Here is a 27,500-nt window from a genome sequence, read left to right as displayed (position 1 = left end):
GGTTTCTTTACTCCTCTATGACAGTAAACTGAACATCTTTGGATTGTGGACAAAACAAGACATTTGAGGACGTCATCTTGAGCTGGAGATTTTTCACCATTTTCTGACATTTTATAGACCAAACAACCGTTTGATTAATTGAGAAAATGATCAAAAGATTAATTAATCAACAAATCAAAATACTCAGTGGCAGCTTTACAACTCAGTTGATCATTTAATTGAATTCACTTTCTGTAACATTCCTATACCTGAAATCTTGCCCTCTTTGTTCACTTCATTATTGGAACTGAGATTACACGTCTGTGGATGCAATGCAAATGAACTCAAGGATTTGATGTTTGCAGCATTTACAGGCTCCAGATTGCCACACGCTCACAAAGCTGCAAGAAAAAGCGACACATCCATGCATACAGATTCACCCTGTACGTCAGCTTCCATACGAGGCTCATGTGACAAACGTTGCGTTTGGGCCTTGGATTCAATTTCTTGCCCTTTCAGATAATGCACCGTCCCCGAGAACACCTCTCGCCCATGTAATGAGCACTGGAGGAAAACAAAACACAGGGCAGAAAGCAAGCAAGTTCATGACTAATGATTGTAAATCCATTCGGAGGAGATAAACGCCGTCCCAGTCAACTGCCTGCCCACAGTCTAAGAAAGTGCCAGCTTTGTCAAACGTAGTCATGCTCAACCAAATATTAAACATCAAGGGTCTCTTGCTGACAGCAGCCCGGCTGCGCACTGTTATCCAGTTGCCTTATTATACTGAATAAATCCTCTCTATGTCAAGCACCATGCCTGGATTTTAAGACCTAATTTAATTCTGGCAATGTGCAGCTCTGATGCAGGCCCGTGTTTTTGTGCTCTGACGATACAAGCGTGAGACAGTGACGAACTGTGGTCTGAATGTGTCAAAGTCTTGAAACAGAAAAGCCTGCAGAGCAAAGTTGTTTTTTTTTAAACATCCGACACCCTCAGGGCACATAAAATTTAATTCAAAATTAACAATGATTAAATTACAGAAGGGGGCTTTCATTCAATCATCTCAATATTTCCTTTGGTCTCCTGGGAAATACATTTGTATTCATATAATTCAGGGCTGCCTGTATGGTGCATCTAATTGGATCTAAAGTTAGTAATCTTGTAAGAAGCATACAGTAAGAGTGGAGATAAGAGCTCAAAGAACCAAGATTAGAGCCTGTGCCACAGTTGTGCAAAAAGTTCCTGACATCTAGACCATTTTTCATAAATTATTCAGAGAAGAGTGAGGAAATGTCTCCTGACCACGTGTGCTCTGGATAAATTGTATTGTGCACTATGAGGCAATATTCCAAGGCAGCATAATACAACTGTGGAAATTGTTTATTTTCATCTATCCTCCTGCCACCATTCATCCATACTCCTGCCAGCAAATACAATGACATTGTTTCTGAGACAGCTGGGAAATGTTCTAGTCATCACCCCCAAAACCAAGTCCCTGCCAAAACACTGTGCACTGAGACTGGCTATAAGCAGTCTGAGTTCAGACCACAGTGGAAAAAAACAAAGACTGAAAACAAACTGTGAGACTTCTCTTAACACACGGGTTCAAGAGAAAAATTAACGATGCTGCGTCACAGACATGTGAACAAGGAATTTTAATGTCGAAAAATCTGCTTTGGTCTGATGTTCAGCTTTGAATAAAGTCCCATCAGAGTGATCCCAGTGACAATAAGACTAACAAATTATTGTGAAATTACTGATATGCAACTTTAATACTTAACATGTCAGATACAGATGACTCAGATCAGAATATGGTCCGCACTAGAGCTGTGACAATTAATTGATTAGCTGCAGACTTAAACCACAACCCCATCCCCCAGTTCTCATAGAAAAGACAAGCAAACATTTATTTCTACACGTATAAAAGAAAGAAGAAAATCAGGCATCTTGAAAGAATGAGTCCAGATCCTCCGTCATCTCGGCCAAACCCTGGGAGGCGTTTGTGGCAGCCTCTCGAGGTGCGTTGTTTCCTTTGGCGACAGTGATTTCCTGCGGCCTCTGTGGAGCGTCCATCTCCCGCTTTATGTCCTTGCCGCCGCCCAAAACCCTCTGGCTCTCAATAAAGTACTGGTTGGGGTGATTGAGCGAGAAATTTGCGTCCTCGATCTGCTCAAAACAAAGAGAAGACACAGGAGAGGAAGGATGTGAGGTTAGCAGCAACCTGGCTGAAAGTGATCTGGAATGGTTGCTAATTCTAACAATTCATTTATTAACAACAATGACGGCAGGTTTTTTATGGCCTAATTAGCAAGCTAAGTTGCGAGCTAACTATTCCATCAGTAAAGAGATGAAATGACCTTTCAGGAAATAAAATGTCAGAATCACTCATGATGAGTAAAAACCTATGAATCAATTAACAGATGAAGTTTGAGCTCTTCCAAACACTCTCCGTGTGACCTTTTCCATCATCTATAAACAGTTGTTGTTATAAACAGGTAATTGTGATTGATGTTCTGAAAGCGTTTCATATTGAAGAAGCAAATGTTTTTACTTGCTATGATGGATTTGTACACAACAGCATCATTGTCTTTCAAGTGCCAAATTATGATCTCTAAGAAGACATTTCACTCTGCTATTTCTACCTGTTGAGCCACTCAAGTGAAGAAAAACATCTTCTAAAACAAGTCTGAAGCACTTTATGGGCAGTTATGCTTCCTGGAAACATCATAATGTATCTGCAGGTGGCTGAACAATACCGACTACATCTCCTGCTGCTGAGATTTCACACCTGCACTCACACAACATCTTTCTGTTAAATCTTTGTTTTTAGCAGCTGGTAGTTTCACAAGAATGAGAATTCAATGTGAATACGTTGTGTTGTGAAGACAATTCATTTAACACATGACTGCAGAAAACTTGTTTTCTTCCTTATTTGATTGCATGGACTAAATGAATGTGTGTAGTGACTGTAAACAAACACATTCAACCCAGCATATTTCCAGCAGATTAATTAGATTAAAGTTAATAACCAGTGAGAACAAGTAGCTCAGTGATGAAACTAAATATTCTCCAGAGGAGGGTTAAAGTAATTGAAGGAAAAGTTCGAGATTTCAGCAAAAACGATTATTTGCTAGGCTAAAAGTTAGATGAGCAGACTGACAACATCATAATTTCTGCACGTTGAGCTGGAGCCAGGAGTGGGATAGTCTTGTAAGCTAGCTCCTTAACTTCCTTTAAAAAGCACAACTTTGTCATTGTTAAATTTATGTTTGTCTATGAACCAAACAAATGAGACACAATCTAGTAATTTAGAGGTGCTGGTACTGTAGGTGTTGTGAGCAGTTTCATGTAGGAACTAATTTCTTTCTACCGAACTACACCTGACAGCTGTATCGACAGCGCGGAACGTAAACGTTAATGGTGTCCTCCTCGGCTGAGTTGTAACATTAGATGGCTTAGCTAGCTTGGTGAGTTAGCCTCTCGTCCAGGAGTAACTGCACGCTTCCCTCTGCGCAGTGGTATGAAAAGAAAATAGTTCCTACATGAAACTCCTCAAAACAAGGTCTGTAGATTATATTAGTAATGGATGATGATTTCTGGAAAGAGACACTGCTAAGAGACGAGCCGAGTGCCATCTTGTTCCATTATATACAAGAAAAGGCAGACATCTCTATGGCGGATATCTACAAAACTCTTCAACACACACCAAAACAATCTAGATAGATAAATAACACTACAGTTACATCATATCATGTCCACAAATCCGTTTCTGTAATTACTAACAATTCAGCCACCTCCCCAAAAAACATGTTTAAAGTGTGTTGGTTTGTGTTTGGTTTATTATTTGATAGTGTATTTGACAGACTGTAGTATTTGCAGTTGATCTGCGTTGTAACAGCACCTGCACCTGATTTTCACAATCACATTTGCTCACTCTGGTGTGTTCCAAGTGGTTTGGTGTTATATTGTTTTAGTACTTCTTAAAAACTGACGCCAAGTCCAAACCTTGAGTTTTTATGAACCTGATTAAACGTCTGAACTGTGTGCCAAACTCAACTGGATGTCGTGCAGCGAATGTCACAAACAAACGTTCCAAGTTTAAAAACTGTAGACCTTGAGTGTGACTGAAAGGGATGATGACTCAAGCATCCAAACTTAAACAGATTAAATTAAATAAGTGTCCACAGGGGATAACATAGATCTGAATGCTATAATAAACCTATAAAAGTTAAGTGGTTATGACAGCCAGCTAATGATGGAGGTGTGACGGTGCTGGCTCTCTCCTGAGCCTTCATGCATGAGATGTAAGACCAAAGCCCCTGCGTCTGACACAGGTAGTCAGCTGCAGTTACTCTCCGCTTCAAATTAAATCTGCACTTACATTGTGCGTCAGCTCAAAGTATTTCTGGCACGCCAGCTGATAGTGCATTCCTTTAACCAGCTCCAGGATCTGCAAACAAGAAAATGAAGAGGATGAAGAAGGGGAACTTCCAGGACACACACTGACACACATGTACAGAGGATATTCTCAACATTTTGTGCTGTTGCAGCCTTGTTTTCAAAATTGTTTCAACAGGCCTTCGGTCGACTACTTCCAAAAATTCCTCATTAATCATAATGACAGCAGTGAATACATCCTTCAAGAAATGTTTGCAAATGTAATAAAAACAGATCATAGGCTTATTTGGGCTAATTTTAAGATATTCATGCCCTGAGTCAACTCTTTGTAGAACAACCGTTGGCTACGATTACACCTTCAAGTCTTCTGGTACATCTCCTGCTTACTTTCTCTCAGAAGCTCTTTAAAGTTGAAAGTGAGGACGTGATCAGATATTTTAAAGCCTGGGCTTTGGTTTGGTCACATAACACCTCTCACATTCCTGTACTAAAACCACTGCAGTGTTAGCACGACTGTATACTCAGGGTGACTGACCTGCTGAAAAATAAATTCAAGGTCTTCAGCAGTCGCTAAGAGAGACTGTTCTGAGGAATGTGCCTGTATTTGGCTCCTTCATTATTCCCCATATTCCTGAAGGCTGCCTCCAGCGTGATACTGCCACGAGCACGCTCAACGCTGGGGCTGCTATTAGATCAGTCGTGAGCTGTTCTTAGTCTCTGCCAGATATTGCAGTTTTTTATGATTTTGTTTAATGGTGTACCAGGAACATTTGCAAAATGCTCACAAAAAGATAATAATAAAAAGTAAACACGAGCTGTGCTGTGAGTTTTATTTCTATTTTCTGTCATGCAAAAGGGCAAATATCACACCTCCTATTTATGAGCTTTACCCTGGGAGGTTCCGTGGGGATTAGAGGAACAACATGTCAAACATCTGCCAGACACTTGATCATAATATTGCAGCCCCAACTATCTTTATATTTCAAGTGGTTCAGATATAAACCACTATAGGGGGATGATGTTGGACGTCATCCTGTGAAAACAGTCAATCATTGGTCTCTTGTATGTGTATAATTTGAGTGGTGTTGTTTTCTTTGTTGTTGTTTGTTTTGGGGTCTTTTTTTAAGACCATTTCTCCTTTCAAAATCTAAAATCTATATAAGACTGCTCATTGTTACACCAGCTAACATAGCTTTCAATAAAAATATCTTGCAAAAGAAAACAAAAAGAAAACAAATGAACTGCAGCAAAACATTATGATTTTTGTGTCTTCACATTGATTTTCATTCGGTTTTAGAAGGATGAATCCTAATCACTTTGGTGATCCTGACTTTGCATCACTTATCCTGTGAAACACAGTTTCCTCTGGCATCGGCATGATGTTGACTTTCGTGTTTTTGAGAGAAATATCTCAAAAACTATTGCATGTACTGCCCTAAAATAATGACTTTGGTGATCAGCTAACTTTTTATTTGGTGCCATCATCGGTTATTTTTTAAAAAACTCTTCTATATTTTGGTTCATGACAAAATACCTCAAACTTTCTGACATTCCCATCAGCCTCAGCTGTACCTAGTTTACTTAGTGTTTAGTGCTAATTAGCATATGGTAGCATACTAACACACTAAATTAAGATGGTAAACGTTACGCATGTAAACATGGTGAAATTAGCATTTAGCTCAAACGGACAGATGCAAGTACAGCCTCAGTAGATCATTAGTCTCATCAGGTTGTATTCAGTCTGTCAAACTAATGTGAGCAGCACACTGTCTCTCTGTTAACACGTTTACTCTTCTTAAGAAGTCAGTCACATGTTGGTGTCTTCCATCTGCCCTGCAGTGGCTGGTGCCAAGTCTGTCCTGCCACTGATTTGAACGTTTGTATTTTTTATCCTGTAACTCACGGCCTGCTAAGTCACACCATTTGCCAGTTTCTGAAATAATTTATCAGATTTTTTTTAAACCCGTAGACTAAATCAATATATATCTGCTGAGTTTCATGAGATCAGGGGAGCAATGTTTTTGGAGATGCACGATAGAGATTTATTCGAAAATTACCTGCCTCTCACGGCCAATTCCAAAAACATTACGGTTCCAGGTGCAGCAGTTTGACATCATTAGTGCAACAACATGCACTGCAGTTATTTTTCTTTACTGTGTGTATTGGTGGATCATAAAGCTACTTTAAAAAATGTACATACCACTACTGCTAAAGTGTGTAGATGCTGCACTTGTCAAGGCAATAAAGCCATGTTGGCTTTGTATGAACAGCTTAATTTATCTGCAATAATATTCTTATCTGCGATGGCCAATAAATTAACATTTTCCACTGTCGATTGTGCATACCGACATAATTTAATGCAGCAGATGTTAAAAGCAGATAATGGTGGCTGGATGGCTGTCTAACCATTTGAGAGACCTGACGGCACCCACCTGACTGATTCCACTGGGAGACACCTTGTAGAACTGAAGCTTTTGCTTCAGCAGCTCTGGGTCACTGTGTCGAAATGGACATCCTACAAACATAAAATGAAAATGAATTCAAATAAATGGTTATATAAATAAACAATTAAGATCGCAGACTGCATTTTTTAACGGAAGGGAAGGAAACTCGGCATGTGAAAAAGATTTTGGTAATGCCCACAGTCAGTTGCATCGCTATTTCCATCCAAATGCTAAACCTTAAAAGCCTGATAATGACAGCTGAGTGGCTTATCACATGGTTAATGGTTTCTTCCAACAGCCGTTGACTCACCATGATGGTCGCCCTGGCTGGGTGCGTTTGATAAAATCACCTTCATGCAACTGTAGGGGGTGTAGTCTGCTCGCTTGCCTTCTTTGCCAAACATGTGGCGAATGCCGTAGGCATATGCTTTGTCAAACTACAGAGAGGGAGAGAGAAGAGGGCAGAGAGGAAGAGAAGGCATTAGTGAGGATGAGAGTGTAAGAGGGACAAGGTTGGGGTGAAAAGAGACATTGTCATACATCATGTCAGTTTTGACAGGGTGTTTTCCTCAATGAAATATAGAGCTATTAGAGAGAACCTGCTGTAGAGGTGTCGCCACACTCGAGATAGCTGAATTATGGATACTGTGATATGGCCATCTTTCTCTCATCGCTTCTCCTGAGGAGCACTTTGATACAATTTGAAGAGTATATTTAAATAAACCACCTACCATTCCTAACTGAAAATGTAGCACTCCCATATTTATGGTTTACTGGTAAAGTTAATTACCAGCTCTTGCTTGTGTTAGAGGCGGTCGGATCTTTAAAGTTGGCTACAATCTGTGTGTAATTAAAGCAGCAAACAGTAGTGAGAGGGTAGGATCACAGCGTTACATACACGTTTACTGCAACACGTAATGAGTTTTTTGAGTACATTACAAGTGACATCTTATTACAGACCTGGGATTTGTATTTACGAAAGTGGTGTTGCAGTAAAAAAACTGTTGGGGGCGCCTAATTGCACTAAATGCCAATTTCTACATAATGTTGCTTTTAAGATCCCCTCCAGACATGTTTTAAGATGTTTGTGGACTGGAGGCGTTATTTTAAAAAAGGTATTTAAGGCATTGGACCAGGATTCGCTTCCAAACTATTTGTGATGTCACAAATTCTGCTCGTAGGCCATCCCCTTAAAATCAGATTTATCAATCAGCAAAGGGACAATTGACACTTTAAACAATAAATGTGACAACAACCTTCTAAAGTCAAACTCTGCATGGTGAAAGGCAAACATTCAATGTTAAGAACAAGAAGACAAAACTTATTTTTAAGTGGAGGGAGACTTTAAGTTACGGCTCTTTGGACTTCTGGAGTTATCTTGCTCCCCTTGCCTTATGTGATAATCAAGAGTATCTAAGGGTTTTGGATCATCTAACTGACTAAAAATAAAAGTTGAGGACTTCGACCTGGTTTTACAATATTGTTCTGGGTATTTATCAACATTTTCTGCCATTTTATAGATTAAGACAATGAGATTAATTGATGACAAAAAGAATGATTAGCTGTATAAGACCTGTATTGTATTTAAAGCTGAATAAACAAAGAGGTTACCTATTCACATTTTGATTTGGATTTATTTTCTCTGTCCTTTTTTAAATTTACAGTACAGCTCCAAGTTATTAGTTCCAAAACAGGCTGCATTCACAGTCGGACAGAACTGGACCTTGCCTAATTTTATAATATGTATGTATGACCACGTTGCGGCTGGGTTTGATTTCAATCAAACTATGTGGGTCACTGATTTGATATCTTGGGAAATCTTTATATGATCTCCCAAAAAGCAGAACATCAAAGTCAAGGACACAAGTGAACCGTATCAATAAACTTTTAAGTGCCAGACTTCTGCAGGCCGTCACACAATCTTCTGTCCAGGTTTATCCAAACCTAAAAACTCTTAATAGTTTTTGATGGGGGTCAATCTACACAGTCTTCACAGTGAACCCATTTTATATGTACAGTGTTTATGTGCAACCATAAAAAATGAATTACAGGTACCCTGCCTCTAAAAATCAAACGGTAAAATACACACAGAGTGCTTCAACAGTGGCAGAACACAATCACAATGACTGCACCCATCATAACACATTAATGTTGCAATAAAACCCTTGAACTTGCTAATGTGACAAGCTGCAGTGGCAATTTAAAAATCCATAAAAATCTTCTTTAAGTACAATAAATCAAATATTAATTATGTAGAGCTTCTAAGAACTCAAGAAGCCACTTCCTGATTTAAGACCCCCCTACTCTATTAAAACGAATCTTGGAACTCCACTGGCACTAAAGTGTGTTTAATATGTATTATGTGAAATAATTAGGAAATAAAAAAAGTCCTATGTGGTCTGAAAAAAAGTGATGCAAAGACTTGGAAATGATGATATTAAACTTTCACTTCTTCTAAGTGAGACTGAGGTGGTCTGACTTCTTTTTTCTTATGAATGAATGATGTGATTACTTCATAAACCCAACAGATTATACACTGGCCCTTTCTTCAACGCAGATTTGTCAGTGTTCAGATTCCTCTAAGCAATCAAATGTTGCAACTTGCCCTAATTTTACTCTATACTGAATGCAACTCCTGAATCCAATATGATATTTTCAGTGTTTCTTCTCATCACCAACTGCGTTCCTACACTTCAACCTACACTTCAGATAATCCTGGATATATGCTAATACAGCTGACCTCCAAAAATGAGGGAATTTGGAAAATCAGAGTCTAAACAGCAGCACAAAAGCTGTATTAAAAGAGCAGAGCCACAGCTCCTCTAGTGCACATCTTGGCTCATGGGGCTACATCATTGTAACATCCCCCCACACTCTAGGACACATTCACAAAAACCTGCGGCAGTGGAGACAGAGAAATAGGACACAATCAAAGGGATTACGTACGGGTGTGTGCGTGCATGTGTGTAAACTTGGCATGGCTTCTTAGGCTCAGTCCATAGTGACTGATATGCCTGTAGCTCCAATTCCTCTTGTATGTAATACCATTAAAATAGTTCCCTTTATAATCTCCACTACAGGCCTTTTCAGAGCCAATAAACAATAAAAGGTGAGGGACTATAAGGCACTGAAAGTGCACACAAGTTAAGAAGTTTGGTGTTGCAAAGAGGAAAGGACCACTTTTTAAAAGGTCATTTACATACAATGCACAAGGAGAATTTTAAACTAAAAGGCAATTGAGACAAATTAGAACCACAAAGACCTTCAAGCTGTGACAAGCTTACTGCAAAAAAAGTTGCACTATGTCACAGCCAGTAAAAGAGTTAAACCTCATTGGAAATTAATCAAACTTTTTTAGGGATTCATAAGTTGTACGTGTTGTTATGTTAGTACAAAAAAAGGAGAAGCACAGGTGTAAATAATGAAATGTATGGTGCTGAATTCCATTTAGCTGCTTCAGTTTCAGGGTCCTAATATTGTGCATGCTGGCTCACAGTCACACTGTCATGGCCTACCAGGACACTGGAATAGAAATGAGCCATCATTAATATCATTAATAACACCTATGCTTTGAGTGTCATCTCACTATCATACATAAAATGCTGTTGTGCAGTGTCACTTAAGTCTGTTTGATGGAAATGTCACTACTTTGTTACATTAAATAATTTTGATATTGGAGCCCAGCGGTGTGCAAGAAGTCTTTGTGTTTCATGTTTTGCTAGTTTTTAACTCAACACCTGCCCTTTTTGGCTTGGATGTGTGTACACCTACTACGACAAGTCAAAACGTCTGCTGTGAAAATTATCACAGCCTGACCAAAACTAGATTTTTAAGACTGATAGCACTTTATTTTTATTTTTACAGATAAACACCTTTGATAGGACCTAGAGACCTATTTCACCTATTTTAGCATGTCGGTGCTCGCAGGTGCAAAAAAATGTTATATGGGGACACAGTTTCTAACTTCCCTCAAACATATATCTTTGGTATTTCTGTACTGCAAGGTCTCATTACTGATCAGCCAACACATACAACTCTGGAATACATAATAGGCGAATATCAATTATGTGTCCGCCTGCTTCTACTCTGCATTTCTCAGTAAAAGTGAATGCCTCTTTGAAAACTTCCATATTCAGTTAAATTCTCTAGTTTTTTTTCTTTTCAAGTCATTTATATAAGATAACGATGGATTGGGCGATATCCCTTTTTATTTAAGTCAAGTTGTTAAAATGGTAGCGCTATTTTGCAACTCATCACAGAAGATAAGATAGATTGCTTTAATTGTAGGAGTCCCTGTGAAACTGAAAAGAATGACCATGCTATCTAGTTGAATGTCATCTTGTACTTTATGGACTTTCTGAAAAGGAAAAAAGAACAAAAACCCACAAGGGCAAAATAATCTCATGGATCCCTTCAAGAAAAAAAAAAAGTAACAAAGGAGGAGCAGGGGCCGACTTTCATTTGAAAATACCAGTGGTAAAAAAACAACAAGGTGTACATTTGTAACCAAACTTTCAGAGCAGTTTATAAAGTGTTGTCTAATGAATCTCTGCCGCTGTTGGAAAAGATCCCAGAGGAAAGCAAACCTATAAAGTGAAAAATGGTGTCAGTTAGAGGAAATTAATTAACCTGAAGTTAACGTCTGTAAAACAAGCAGTTCAAAAGAGGTCCTACCCCAAGGCAACACAAACACACTAAGATGTGGTACAAACAGACACTTCTCCAAATGAATAGGCTAACTTCGTGGCAAGAAAAATGGACAGATCAAGTCGATTTCATCAATTTTCTCTCTCCCTCTAGTCTAATATTACACTGCCTCTTCCTCCAGGCCTTCCTTTCGGCATCGCTGCCTCCCATCTTTTTCTCTGTGCCTGTCGCATACTAATGAGCAGACTTTTGTGCAGCTTGCCACAAAGTGCAGTCGTTGACTTAACACATACATCATTGTGAGAGCTGCGATCTGGTCAGCACCATTCTGCTGCGGAACAAGTGTTGGACTTTGTGCACATCCCATCACACTTTCTCTCCGAGCTTGTAGATGGGAACCAAGCCACCTCAGGAATGGAGACCCAAACAGTCTCTTAGGGTAGATAACAGCCACAAGGACAGGACTCTGCTTTATTAGTCTATAGGTATGTAATAGGGGTCTCAATTAAAACAAAAGACTGGGATCAAGGGAGCTGTTGTCTTCATGGTGAAACAACCACCATTGCTGATGATAATCTATCTACATGACTTGGGCGGAAATGTTCACGGACGATGGATTAGAATTTTGTTCACGTTATGTTTAGTCCTGTTCAGAGACTTCCTTTCTCACTCTGTGACTCTCTCACAGAAGTTAAAGGGACAGGCAACCCAATGAAATGCATCATTACCATGAATAAAAATGTGCATTTCTCTGGGTTTGATCATTGTTGGAAACATCTAGGATAATGCAAGTACACGCCTCAAAAAATATGACGTTTTTTAGACATTTTAATACAGAAATGTTACATATTATATCTTTAATATGTGTTAGTTGCAATGCTGCTTATTCAGCTATTGTGTTTTTGTAACAAGACAAAAATTATGAGAAATCTTTACATGGCTCAACTGAAAATACTTGTTTACTTTGACTTTAAAAAACAATTACTTAACTACCATTAAAACTACTTAAATCTTTGAAATAACTATTCAGAAAAAATACAAATTACTGGAAATATTTTTGTTTATTTCATCTCAGATTAGATCATTAGTCCTTTTTGTTATTTCCCATACCAGTATTTACCCTATTCTTAAATAAAGGTGCTCATTTCATTCAACAGTTAAACCAGCAGGATACTAATGTTTACAATAATAAATATATTAAATGGCCTGCTCTGGTAAATTGATGAAAAACTGTAAAATGCTTTGGACAGAATTTAGCTTTTCCCCCATAATGACCAATAAAGCACAACAGGCTTGCTTCAGCTCAACTGATGTAATTAATAACCTTAGGCTTGCCAAAATTCCGAAAGCAGTCCACTGGTCTAGCATTGCACCCAACACAATGGTGTTGGCCTCATTACAGATTGTTTAAAAAACAAATAATCCAAATCTACATAGCAGAACCAGACATAGTCTTTAATTCCACTCATTTTTCTTCGTATTCAAAACCTGGTGCCAACATTACCCACAATGCATCTAAGCCACTTGGTGATATAACTGTTACAGTTCGCCCGATTACATGCAGCTTCCTCTGGAGCTAAGTCTTTATACTACTTTTTTCACATACAGTATGTAGCAGTACTTCCCAAGACCTGTAAACACACCTAATGTGTGAAATTGGTGGAGTTACCCTTTTAATATAAAGCGTTACTACCAAACCCCCGACTTTGTTTCTATTCACTGAGGATTTTTCTTCCCTTTGTGTACAAAGTTTATTTTTGCACACAGAAAAGAGGTGTGAAAAACCTTACGAGTTGTTGATTTTCAAACAGCTAAAAACACGAGGGTCTCTGTGAGCCTCACAGTCTGAATTCCTTGATGTGTCTACCCATTACTACTGAAACTGTGGCCCCAGCAGGAAACAGACACTCAGCGTATTCCAACAACATGCCTGGACACTTTGTGTGGCTGATGTAATACATGTCCGCGGACTGGAAAGAGTGCAGACTACCTGGGGTGCCAGGCAGGCCAGATGATCTACTACAACAAATCATTATTCAAAAGATAACATGGCTTGGGGATCAAGGCCCACACCACATGTACTACTGTGCCAGATTGGTGCGCTGAGTGTCTATTCAGCTCAGCAGAATTAAAGCATTTCTTGGCACTCACCTTGCACCCTGTTAACACTGCATTGTCTGATGAGCATTCAAAAATAAAAAAAACATCCTTGTTAGTATTATTAATGAAAATAATTTAAACTCTAAGTTTGATCCAAAAATAGAGAAAAATCAGCCCAACGAATAATCGATTATCAAAATAGTTTTAATTAATTTATTAATTTCCTGTCGACTGACTAATCTTTTTAGCTCCAGTTGGTAGGTGGTTTGTTTATTTTTAATAAGGGATGCCCCCCACCCACTAACCCCCTCGCTAGAGAGTATTAAAGATCCAAGATCCAAGATATAACAGATGGTGGGAGCCTGAGAAAAAAAACGAACATTAAAACCCTAAACATTGTCATTTTAATAATCGTCTTTTTTTCCCCAACTGTTGTTTCTTACCTTACCTCTTCGTGTGTGTTCAACTGTCCGACTCAAATCACAATGATAAATGCAATACACAGATTTGATTTTCACGAGTAGTGTCACATGAGTGATTTACAACACATGCAACTGGTTTGTCAGTTTCCTAGGTCGCTAGTGGGGTAAAGGCTAAAACGCTGTGCAGTTTTAAATATAAATGCTCCATCATAATGTCATAATTCTCAATGATTTATCAGTTGTAAGTCCTGGTTAAAATAGGAAGGCGCCTGGGTACGGCACCAGACAGCGGCCCTCCTATTATTGATCTCAGCAGGGATGGAAAGGGATGGTCATTGGTCATTTTGATAACAAGGGGGGTGGCTTTCCTCCTAAAATCGCCTACTGGCTCTCATCAATATTTCTATAAAATGGCAACCTCAAGATAGACCATGGAGCTGAATAAAGTTGAATCGAAAGTTCATTTTCATGTTTCATGCATACTTAACAGTGTATCTTTTAGGAGTCATGATATCTTCACAGCGAATTCCCAAGTGGCTACTCTGAGACTGGAGCATAAAAATGTGCCAGCCAAGGCCAGGCACTCAGGGATGCTCTAACAGCCTTTAGTGTGTACAGCGCAGTCATATCTGTGAAAGTACAATCCAAGCAATTATCTCTTCAACAGGCAGTTATTGTCTTTATAGTCAATACGGAAGTGCATTAACATTTATAAGGCCAGACTTTTGAACCATGTACTGAAGCCAGTCAAAGTCAGACACAACGTGTAACAACAAATCTGCAGCTGTCTAAGGAGCTAATTAAGGAAATAAAACCTAATGCTCTAGCTGTCAAAAATACAAACAACGAAATCGTGTGAGAACTGTTAAATCAATGTTGGTGTAGTCCAGGCTTGCTTAAAATAAAAAAGCATTAAAACAAGAATGCACGACATAATGAATTCATGCTGAACAGCACAGTTTGATATTCTGTCTGTTCTATTCAAACTTTTCCATCATGTGGAGTCGTGCGTCACCATCGTCTCTTATTCTCACTGAGAATGGTGGTTCTCTTCATGAAAAACAACATCAGTGTCTTTACTGTGTATTTGTCGTCTATTGAGAGCCACAATAACTGAACTCACGACCACTTTAGTCTTCATTAGACTTCACAACACTGCGTGCAAATAATGATGCCAGTGAACTCTCCTTCAATCAATACAGTTTTGATGGGGTCACTTTATCGCCAATGAAACAGCATAACCCATTTAAGTGTTGGACAGCACTCTGGAGAGGGAGAGGCATTCAGACCGCTGTCCTATAGTACACTAATGTGGTGATCAAGGATAAACTTGCAAAAAACTGACTCTGGGTATTTCATCAGGTCAGCATGTACAAGCCTTTGACAATGAAATGGCCTTCGAAAAAGAAAACATTTGGTTAAAATCTTTTTTTTTTTTTTAATAATGTTGGATAAAGTTAAGTGTATAATCTAAGATTTATGCCCATGTCTTTTATAATATGAACAGGTTTATCACATAATTGTCAAGTCTTTCTTTGTCTAACATGTAGTAAATTTAGTTAACTATAGGGCTTGGAAGCGTCTACTGTTGCCATGGTAATCAACATCCAAAATCAGAATGGGAAGGGAGCTGACGTTGCAACAGCTTAATGAAAGAGAGCCAACAGAGAGCGGAAAATGAAGCTACTTTGTGGCATTTAACTAGTCTCAAAACCCACATATAAAAACCCGTGAGGGAGCATTTTACAGGGCTGTGACGACTGCAATCCTCATATCCGCAGCTGCTCAACAATCGCTTGTTCGTTAAGTTCACTTTTGAGACTTTGGAGACGGGGACAGTGGCTGACATCTCCACTCCTGTCCTCATCTTTTATTGGACTCATAATTACAATAGCAAGGTGTATAAGTAAGAAATGACTCTAGTTTGATAGCCTGTGTTGCGTGAACCCATCCATGTCTCCTTGTGACAATGTATCCCATAAATCCATCCCCTTGGTTTCACATCAACATTTAACAGGAAACTGTGAGAGGTTACTGCATTTATTCCCTTGTTTGTTTTAAGAATCCAGGATGGGTCTTTTTGAAAATGACAAAATAAATATAGCATTTATGTTGTCAACACTACCTTGTCTGCATCCACTTTGCCTCTTGTGAACTCCGACCTCCAGAACTGCAAAGCTTGCTCCAGAGAGAGGCCGATGCCTTTGAGGAAGAGGCCGTACTGCATACGACCGCCATGACGGAGGTGGTGGTTCTCTCTGAGGCTCTGGTGGAGTTGCCTCATACAGAGTGGGAATGACTTTCCTGAAAGCTGGAGGCAGACAACAACTGATGACTAACATGCAAAAGGGACTACTGTACGATGTACCTGTAAATATCTGTTCTTATTTTCATTAAATGTTTCGTCTTGTTTCCACTTTGATATCTTCCTTTTCTGTGGGGCCCATATTAAACACAATGTGATCTTTAAATGGCATTAAACACAATTTCTTCTCATTCCTAGCTCTACCACCTGAATTAAGGCACAAACCTCAGTATTTCCCTTTTACACAATTCATACCCAACAAAAATGGCACCTTGAACTTGACATTTCAGGAATAATAAAAATGGTCAAAACAACTTACTGAATCAATTTGTTCCAGGGAGATTTTCCCAACGTTCTTCTGGATGCTGTAATCCTGCCCCACATAGGCATGACTAAAATAAGATAAAATATATATTTAAAAAAAACAGGACTGTGACAAATAAGACTGAATTTCTTTAGTAATAATAATAATACAATTATAGAAGCAATCAGGGCTGCCGTGAAAACTGATTATGTTTCCAAAGACATGTCTCCTCAATGTAAAGTCTTTTTGATAGAAAATAAGGTTAAGAGCAGAAACAAAAACTGAACATAATAATTTTAAAAAACAAAAATATAATGCATCCCTTGTGACCTCCCGCCAAACAAACTTAAATCGACTAAGCTGCTATCAGTTGATTTTTAAGACGATGACTTTGGCAACCCCTCGAGTCCCACATTGTGTTCGTCGTTACCATAGAGCTTAGTGGCCTGCCCACTAATCTCAACAACCTGCCCACTAATCCCCATCAACAATCAGGCAACATGACTTCTTCCACCCCTATATTCATGTTCTTACTTTTATCTAAAATAAGATAAACACCCTCAGTGTGTTCTGAGCCGCTCCGCTCTTCTACTGAAGCTGAAACTACGTCTGCTGCTAGTAAGTCACTATACAATGCAAACTCGTGCTGATTTATACTGACCTTGAATGGTGAACATGTTTTTTATGTTAAAGGCAGTGGGTGCAGCTTAGCAACAGAATTAGTTACAGTTGTATTGTTTGATCAAACTAAAACAGTCTCGGAACCCACTGGCTATTGTCTGTACAGGTTGGGGGAATCAATGCTTAGATTTATCGCAATCTTCTCTTGAAAGATTATGTCGTGATGTAGAAAAGTCAATAATCAGACATTTGAACCACAATTCTTGACATCATAATTGAATGTAACCATTTTGGAAGACCAGGATGCACATTAATTCATACGTTTTAAAAAGGCTATTAAGAGCTAAATCAACGTCAGGTTCTGTCACCGTGGGTTCCAATAGTGCATTCTGCACTCTGCCTATTTTGCTCTCCATACAGACTGATTGCCAGCATGCAACCAAAGCCCGCTAAAACGTAAAATGGTCAATACTACTCAGACTACAAACTGAAACCAGAATGCTTCATCAAGATAAGCAACAGCTTTTAATGCACCATTCCTGTCTTACTGACAAAAACTTACACTGTATCCATATCATGGACTCTGATTGTACGACCAAGTATCCAAAACATTTGGAATTTGGCTGTAGGGTGCATACTGACCTCTATGAATCTTTGTGTAAAACCTAAAGTTATTATTAATCAGTTAAGTAATCTGTGGGAAAAAAACGTGGCTTCCACCTCTCAGTAACTAATATTTCCCACCAGTACAGTCATACAATAAAGAGTGTTGGAAATTGTAGGAAAAACAATTAGGAGAACTAATTATTCCCAGATTTGGTAACTTTAACAGTAGACGGTTCTGCACACATAGAGCCAGGCACCACAAGTTCACACAACATCTGGACAGGGACAGATTGGGTTAACTGAGACCAGCAACAATCCTCCAATCTTTGGAGCCTCAAATCAATTCTGCTAAATCTTCTTTTTCAACAGAGTCCTGGCAAAGTGGGGGCGAAGTTATTAATCCCTCTGCTTACCTGAGGTGGTTAAGGAGCGGTTGGAGCCGTTCATCAGAATGCACTGCTGGTAACGAGCGGGCTGTCAGCTGCAGAAGAGATGGACATCCCATGAGTAGTGGTAAATAGTGTCGGTCAAAGGACTACAACGGCCTGAGATTGCAGATTAGTTGAAACAAAGCTCAAGCACTTCACAGAACAATAATCAAGTTAGTTCATTTATAGATTAAGTACTTCAGACAAAGGAAGTAAACACTAAAGGTCTTCACAGGTCCACCTGAACCCTAGGACCAGAGATCTGACCCAGGACCTATATTGGGTCAGATTCACATTCAACTGTCAAGTGTAGATGGGGGTCTTCAGTTGGTTTTCACACCTTGTCTCAGTCTAAACACAAAGTTCAGCAAAATGTGAACTTTTTCAGCTTTAAGTCTGACTGATTTGTTTTATTTAGAAGCAAACATACAAATGTATGAACATCCCTTTCTCATAAAACACTTCATTTAGTCTAACTGTTTTCTAAACATGGCTTTATAAATGCTCATTTCAAGGTCTGCCTTATACATGCACAACAACAGCTTAATATGATATATTTCTCTTATTTCCTATAAAATAAACATTGCACCAATAACTGGAGTCATATGGAGAAGCAGCTTTCAATTTCATGCCTTTTTAATGACACATTTTCTGCAATGTCCCCTCGTCGTCCCCAGTGGAGGAGAATAACCATTATAGTAACACAGAAACAGTCACCATGGCACAGATACAAGACAAATAGTTTTGGAACATTATTTCATTCCAACAGTTAGTGGTCCAGATAATTACTAGGAATTGGAAGGATGGCGGTGAAAAGATGGTCCTGCCTGTCCCATGATGGAGCCATGTGCTCGTGTCAAACAAGCCAACAGTAGTACAGAAGCAATGACTTTCTATAGTACATCGGGAACAACACAGAATGGATTCTACAGATGGTGTAGTTTTCAGAGTAGATTCTTCACCTAACACAATTGCAACAAAGTGTTAACTTGTTTCTGTGAAACTGAAAAAGCACATAATCGGAAGGAGCAGGTCATGGTTTGGTGCCCAAGATATTCTGCATGCATTCTGAGATTATTAAGCTACATCCAAACTACTCTCAGAAACCCTAAATGTGTAATTCTGGTAATAAAACACAGTTCCAGTTGGCCAATAGTGTGTACTTCCATTCCTCATTAAGCATTTTAGATTTTACTGGCAAAACAGAGCTCAATTCTGTCTCATGAGTACAGGCATTACCTGGAAACGCACCGACTAAAAGTGACAACTCAGTTAAACACAAGGGACAAACAACTAAACAAAAAGCACACAACAAAAAAGACCTTTCTTCAAACTTCCAAAGATTTTCCAATGCACAAAGTAATTAACTCAATCAGCTACTGTGGAAAGGCATTGCATCTGGGGGGTATTAGAGATAGACCAATATATAATTGGCCGACATTAGCTTATTGCAGATATATCCATCTGTGTATACTGTGTGTCAGCATTTAAGTGACAGAAAAATTGCAGCACAGAAATGCCAAACTACTTTGGCGGTAGGGCTGGTCAATATGACAACAAAATCACAATGTTTTTGACCAAATAAAATCAATAGGGATGACTATTGGTGCTTTCACAGAACATTAACACTATAAATATGATAAGAAAATCAAATCAAATCAAAGGTATCCATATAAAGTTTTGTGTGTGTATATGTTACATATGCATACGAGATGGAAGTTACTGACTAGTAACAGTTGGTTGTAGTTATTCCATATTGCTGCACAGTTAAGTTATAGTTGTTATGGCGCTAATGATAGCTACTGCTACAATAACACACAGTCTGACATTTGATTGGTATATTGAATGCTTTACCACAAAACACTATACAAAATAGTTCTGTATACTTGTAAATAGGCAAATATACAAAACCAATATGAAGTAGGATATACAGTCACATTTTCTGTGGGAGAACATATTGCATGTGGAAATGAAAATCAAACAAGTGTGATTTGGAGCCTGCTGCTCTAAATAGAAAACCTAAGAGACAAATGAACTCTTCCCTACTGTGACCCATGCAGATGTAATAGCATCTGATACATATTCCTGATAGCAGACAGCTCCACTTTAGACAAACTGTCTCAACTGTGTCTCTGCGACTGACAACTTGCGATGGAATGCCAATTGAAGCCATCTTTTCAATGATCAGCTCTAAAAATCAAGGCTGTATAACAACCGAACACAATGAGGGCCATTTTGAAGAAAGTGAACACAATCAGACGAAAACATGACCTCCTTGGCTGAGGTAGAAATGTGCTTGTTATGATCTCTTTACCACCATTATCACTAATCGTAATCACAACAAAAATATCATAACTCTTACACAATAACCTCAAGTATAGAATTCACACACATTGCTGCCTGATAGCAAGTAAAATCTAGAAAGTCAGAGTAGAAAGGTGAAGACTTCAATCAGAACAGTAATGATTTGCAGGTCTTAATATCGCCATATTTCTATTATAGATTTCTTGCACCTCATTAATAGAACAAATCTGTTCATAAATACTTAGTGCCACTGCTTCTGGCTGTTGAGCGTGCTTGTTCCCCGGTCAGGACCCCTCACCATGATGTAAATGAACCACGGTTGTCTCCTCACATGTATTATAAACAGAGCCTCTGGTTCCCAAAACATCATGTTCAACATTCCTCGGGGCATCCAATGCAATGCACGAGTGTGCAGATATTAGACTACCCTTCCACAGCCGTTAAAAAAAACATCATGCCTGTAGGGACAGTAAGCACTTTCAGACTAGCTGTCCTCAGTCCTCCCTCCAGACACTTCACATCATGTGTGCATACTTATTCCCCTCATTCGAACCCTGTTTTTCTCCACTTTCCCTCGGGGCACTGAAGGCAACAACCACGGCTGCAATTTAATAATTCGCCTCATGGGACCAGACATACGACATGGACAAAATGTATTTGCATAAACTACATGTACAGGGAGTGGACACAACAGAAACACAATACAACGCAAAGTGAAGCTGTGCTGGAGTGAGTCAGAAAGGTGTTGATTAAAAACCAAGGACTGTGGAATTTCTTTTGCTTTTCTTATATATACACATTATACTTTGCATTTAAAGCAATTAATATAATTATGTAATATATTTTGTATAGATTACCATTTGTTAAAACAGGAAAAGCCTCTTTGCTTTGAGTTTTTTTATGGGTTTGTTTTGTTTAAATGCAGCAATTATACGCCCATGCATATACATGCTATATGACTGTATGTAAAAGGCTGTACTTCATTGCATTCAACATTTAACATAGCCCAATATAACCCCCAACCCCTGGCACAGTCACACGGTCATTTTGCGGGAAATGATTATTTAGCAAGAACGGTGAAGAGTTGCAAACACTTACTGCAAGAGCTTTAGAAAGCCTGGTTCGGAAATCATTCAGAACAATGGTGACGATGTCCTGGTGAGGGATGTACACGTAGCCTGCTTTGAGGTACACCTTCCTTGTTCGCACTAGATCCAGGGCATCTTGAAATGGAACCTTTAAAATAAAAATAATGAATACATTAAAAAAACATATGATTTCGTATTCTGTTTGCATGCATGGTGAGTGTCAGGATGCTAAAGTCAACCCTTTGCTTTCATAATTTCACACTTATTCCAGAGATGTTCAATAAAGTGATGATTCACATTCTTTTAGGGAGTAAGACTGTCAGCAACAAGCTAAAATGTCAATTTAAAGTCAAGTGGCACGCCATGACATTTCCCCCCTTCCCTTTTGTGAACAGACAAACTGTGGACTTGAATCCATTCAACTGTGAAAGGCCACGACTGCGATCTGACAATCAGCTAATTACTTTTGCACTCTCCATTCATACCGATTTGAGAGATATGTGAACATTTAGTGATTCAACAGCATTATGTCAAAGCATTTCTTCACAACTAAGGCGAGATACTCAGATGCAGAGAGGAAAGTTTCCATTTGGGAGAGCATGAATTCTCCAGTAAGTTGATTTAAACTGCCTCGGGGGCCAATAAATGCTAATTTATTTTGTATCATAAGATGGTCTGTCTCTAACATTGGCCCTGAAGGTAGGGAAGTATAGAATTAAGCAGACAAATCAGTATTTTACTGCGATGTTTTAAATGTTTTATTTTTTAGAAAGAGACTAGGCATTGCCCCGTTTGACTGGTACTCACAGATTACACAGACTGGGGGACACTAATGAAAATACTTGTGTGGTATTAAGTTCAACATGGGATAAGAGGGGAAACTTAAAATTATTTTCAATATCGATTAATCTGATGGTTATTTTCAAATTAATATTTGTAATTGTTGTTTTCCAATCCTGTTCCTGGGGGCCCTGCTCTACATGTTGTAGATGTTCCCTGCTCCAACACACCTGATTCAAATGAATGCCTCATTATCAGGCTTCAGCAGAGCTTCAAGACAAACTGATCATTTGAATCAGGTGTGTTGGAGCCCTCAAAAACAGGAAGACAAAACACTGCAGGAGGTTACTAAAATCAAAATCCCCCTTTGGGGGGAAAAAAGGAAGTCTTGTGAAGTCATAGATTTTGTCTAGTCAGATTGCTCTTTGTGTGATCTGAGTTGTTACATGTAAAACAAAGAATGGGGCCCAAACAATGTAAAAAGACTTATTTTTATCCAAGTAATCATCTAATCTGTTATAAGGTCTTTACAAACTAATGTAAAAGAGCACACCAGTAATTTAGGATTGCACTTCCATTAAGCTGGGGGACTCATCAGAGACAGATTTCAACAGGAGAGGTCAACATTAAAGCATCAGAGGCTGATGCTGCCTTCATGTGCTCCTTGGACAGGTCCACTTCCCCCACAGAAGTCGTTCTTCTGACTTCCGCGCATTCATGTGCGTTATGTGAGAGCAACATGGACACCAAGAAGAACCAAAATTTTCTGAGACTTTCCAAGTTGTTGTTCCTTGAGAGGGCATTCAGGTGAATTTTCCCGTTTGGAAAAACATTTTTCCGACAATTTCGACAGCACATGAAGGCACGGTGAGATACTCTGACTTGTAGTTCCTAGTATGGGTCATGCTCCAACAAAAACCGGATCTTACATTTCCCATAATGCATCTCATTAGTATCATCATCTTTTGTTAGTCCTTCCCCCGACAGGTAAATGTCATAACTTTGAAGCGTGGAGAGCTTTTACAGTTATCTTTGCAACGACCCTTAACTTCATGACAAAACTGGGTAAGTGCCCATTAAGCATGAAAAGTCGCAGTATATAATTCCTGTTGTTCTAGACACTGGACACTTTTTGTCAAACTGAGCATTAACAACTCGAAATTACAAAAAAAATGCTAAAGTACCCTTATAATGGACTCCCTAACAATGGAGCCTTTGAGAGTAAAAGGAAGAATGACTTTGAAGATAATTACAGGGTCAGGATAATTTTAGCATTACCACATTTTCTAGTCTTCTGTTAAGATAACAACATTAGGAAGAAGTTCTAACATCCAGAATACAAAACATTACATGTATGGTAGTATGTCTAGATTTCAGTATATACTGTACGTATTTTTTGCAAAATAATCTGTTTTGTGGAGGCATAAGCACTTACTCTAACTCTGTTAGTGGTCTCAATGGAGGGCGAGAGATGAGTAACTCACTTTGTAGAAGTCCTGATCCTCCACAGTGATTCCACTGACGGCGTAACTGGAGTTGACAAGTTTATCCAGCAGAGACTTCTTATCCTCGACACTAATCTGAAAAGTTATTGATGAGGAAGATGAGGTTCAGCGAGGAGCTGCAAAGGCAACACTGTGTGAGTGTGTGAGGCACTCTGTCAGTGTTAATACATTAAAAGTTGAGGCTCACGGTAACCAGAGACCATTTATCAGATGAATGCACCGTTTTCATCGTTGCTTGACACATTAAGTGTTGATGAATTATTAAATACTTAGTCCTTTTCACTCCATTTTATGAATACATGCCGCAGTGCTTCCTTAAGGTGGGTTTAAAAGTAAAAGAGAATCTGAACAAAACTGTTATTATTCACATGTGATAAGAATTAGCATTTATGTACATTTTATAATCCCTGCTATTTTTTTTGTTCACAAATAAGAAAGAAAACAACATTTAAAATGTTTAATCAACATTCCAGGAAATCTTAACGCTCATAGGTCCTATTAGGATGATCAAACAGCTCCATCTAGTGGACATAATACTGCACACATGTTGTGAATGGAGACACTACACATGCAGCACTTTCCCAACTGTTTTTTTATGCTCTCATTTCCTACTATCCACTAATACACAGGATTCTGTCTCAGCTTCGTGGTCAGGCATATAACATATACATAAATGTGCTTATACGAACATAGTAGTGGCCTGTTCAGATCAGTCTATGAGCCTCAACATTCACAGATGTGGACAGAGGTAAACTAATAAGAATGTCAGCTGTGTACGTAAGCCTCAGATAACAAAAATATTACAGTTTTTAGCCTCATGAGTTATGGTATTTATCTACATTACAGTAGGAAATAGGCATTCAAAACTCTTAAAATAAAGAATTTACCGTGTCATATTGCAGATTATTTCTGTGGAGAAACTCAAGCTTTTGTTTTGAAGGCAGTTCATTGAAGCGGTAGCGGAAAAGATCAACTTCCTGTTGTATAAACCACCGTCTCAGGTCCTCCCTTGAAGACACCATTGAATATAAAAAATTTCTTCAGTTGCATTTCTTAATTATTTTCCATTTGACAGCAAACATACTATAGAAACTACACACTTACGTTTGGCAGTAGGCAAGTCTGAGGATGAAGTGGGAGATGTGGTCCTTTCTTCGTTTGTCACATTCATTTGGTCCACTCTGAGGTTTTCGGTCGTCCTTAACGGGTTAAAGGAAATATATTTTTTATATGACATACTGCTTTTCATTATTCACAACTTTTTATAACTTTTTTGTTGTCTTGTGGATTATTATTATTACAAAATTCCAGAGAACCCAATACAGTAGTTGTAATTGTCTTTTGGCTGTCAGTCAACTGTATGATTCTAAAATAATTTGATGTCTTAAAAAGCTCACAAAAGAGTCAATTTATCCTGATTTGTAAGAACAATGTCAGCAATCCAGCCAATTTTTAATCCTTCTCCTCCTACAAATTAATTTTCATGTTAATCAATGTTATGTTCACTATAAATTAATTTCAAGTTTTCAAAATGTTCTTATGTATGTCATGCTAAACATACTCACAGCCTCTGGTCTGTAAGGAAAGCTCAGGTTTTTAAACTCAGACTCCAGTTTCTTTGTGTACTGCTCCGACAGTTTCACATAGCTCACTCCCAAATTTTCAACGGTCTTCAACACTGCAGTGGAATTAAAAGAAGACATGTAAATATCACGCCCATTAAAACTGAATTTCAAAACAGTAGAGAAAACACTGCTTTCTGCAATTTTCATCACTTATATGTCACCTTACATTTCAGTCTGTCCACGGCGAATGCCTCGAATTCAGCGAGAGAGACGTTTTCAAGGGGAGGCTGCCCATAGAACTGCAGAGCGTGGACATAGAGCTCCGTCTGAGGGTTGGAAAGCAGCTTCCTTCTTCTGCTAGAAAACTGCATTGTGTCTGATGGTAAGGGAAAAGAGCATTTTTAAATACAATACAGTAATGTATCACCAGATAACAGATCACTGGTGGTCATGGCTGGCATATTTAGTAACATATTTAAATCACAGTTTAATTTTTGGTTTATAGCGGTTACAGCTATTTTGTCTTCACCGGGGTGATGGTATTTGTGGAATAAAGCAGGTATAATAGAGAAGAATTGTGTGACTTAAATTTTATGGACTTAATACATAATAACTGGTAACATTTGGCAATCCATCAACCCTGTTTGGTCAAACAAGTCCAGGGATGCTGTGAAACAACAACAACAACAAACATTAAATAAATGTCTAACCTCGGTTGCATTGTGCCATTCAAGAAGTGGCACCTTAAACACCTTGACCTAACCTAACATAACATAACATAGGCAACTGATCTTACACATCAAAAACCATGATAGTTATAGATTATGTAGATGAGAAGAATGAAGCAGCTACACAAGCAGAAAGCAGTTGCTATCTGTCAAAATGTGTTTTTAACTGCAGTAACTTGGCAAGACCACCACCTTCACTGAACAGGATCTATTGTGTGGTTTATTCCAGCAGGGATACAAAACCTGGCAAAGGCAGCTGTGTTAGCTCACCAGAGAGACAACTGACCTAATGAAACGAGCTAGCTAGCGATTTATTATGTTACAATGGGTCCAGCAGCCGTTTTAGAGTCAAGTGTTACTGCTCTTTCTCTATAAAAAAAAACAGCTGTATCCCTTAAGGCGACTTTAATTTCATGCTGTAACAGACAGCTTCGCTAAAGTTGACAAGACTGATTCCTCAGTCAACAACACGCATCCTGGACACAAACTAGCAACTTGTTTGGAGGCGCTAGCTAACATGCACCGAACTAACGTTAGCTAAAACAACCTCAGCAGCTTATTACACGGCTAGAATTGCATTTAAATGCTCATTGCGTCGTAATATTACCGTTTATTCGATAGAGGAGCCTCTCCTGTGCTCGGTCCCGCCAAACAAAGTGGGTTGTTCAACAAACGCGGGTAAACGGTGACGATTTTTGACAAGTCAGGAAGAGAGATGCTGTCGTAGCGTCGGGGCGCTCGTTTAGTTGTTCCGCCCGCCCCGTCGTATCGCCCCCGTTAACGGTGACCTCTGTGTAGAAGATAACACTTCTTAGTTTTATGTGATAAACATCAATCAGTCGTATGAGTGAAGAAAGTATGTTTTTAAATAAGCCATTCTTTACACATTGTGTCTTTGTTGTGAATAGTTTTTCTCCGGGTGCAATAGCAAACTTGCGGGGGCATCTGTACTACATAACAAACGCACCCAGAACTAGTGGGTTTAGAGCTACAATCATGTCCATAGACATCTATGATCATGTCTACCCACAGAGCCATCAAGGACAGAATCAACCAATAGCAAGCCTCCAAAGAAGACACCATGCATTGTGTTGAACATCAGCTTTAATATACTGTGGCATCCAAGATCGTTATTAGAAATGATCAAGTAATAGAATAATCCTATTAATCCAATATTCTAAAATCTAAGATATGAAAGAGTTAACTCAGTAAAAGGATGACAATTGTGGTCAAGCAAGCACAGATTCAGTGGCAGAAATGTGGGAAGAAGAGA

General features: G+C 38.8%; 1 protein-coding gene across 1 annotated transcript; it reads right to left on the bottom strand.

Annotated features, from left to right (window-relative positions):
* Positions 1-1,344: 1,344 nt before the first annotated feature.
* prim2 (DNA primase subunit 2) lies at positions 1,345-26,919 on the bottom strand. Its single transcript, XM_073482110.1, has 14 exons — positions 26,835-26,919; positions 25,726-25,875; positions 25,500-25,612; positions 25,039-25,133; positions 24,822-24,942; positions 23,914-24,009; positions 21,660-21,797; positions 18,243-18,310; positions 16,618-16,690; positions 16,119-16,304; positions 7,135-7,261; positions 6,813-6,895; positions 4,364-4,432; positions 1,345-2,148 (listed from the first exon to the last, which is right to left on the bottom strand). The coding sequence occupies exons 2-14, from the start codon at positions 25,868-25,870 to the stop codon at positions 1,921-1,923; spliced, it is 1,542 nt and encodes a 513-aa protein (XP_073338211.1). The 5' UTR covers positions 25,871-25,875; positions 26,835-26,919; the 3' UTR covers positions 1,345-1,920.
* Between the last annotated feature and the right edge of the window lie 581 nt (positions 26,920-27,500).

The sequence above is a fragment of the Pagrus major genome, chromosome 15, assembly GCF_040436345.1.
Source record: "Pagrus major chromosome 15, Pma_NU_1.0".
NCBI classification, from domain to species: Eukaryota; Metazoa; Chordata; class Actinopteri; order Spariformes; family Sparidae; genus Pagrus; species Pagrus major.
This window is presented reverse-complemented; position numbering and strand designations above follow the sequence as displayed.

Excerpts from the sequence above, each read along its gene's own strand:
- prim2 (XM_073482110.1), bottom strand. The coding sequence starts at position 25,870 with ATGCAGTTTTCTAGCAGAAGAAGGAAGCTGCTTTCCAACCCTCAGACG. Across the intron at positions 16,305-16,617 it reads CCCTGGAACAAATTGATTCA|CTTTCAGGAAAGTCATTCCC; the intron begins GTAAGTTGTTTT and ends GTCTGCCTCCAG. Across the intron at positions 7,262-16,118 it reads GCAAAGTGGATGCAGACAAG|TTTGACAAAGCATATGCCTA; the intron begins GTAGTGTTGACA and ends CCCTCTCTGTAG.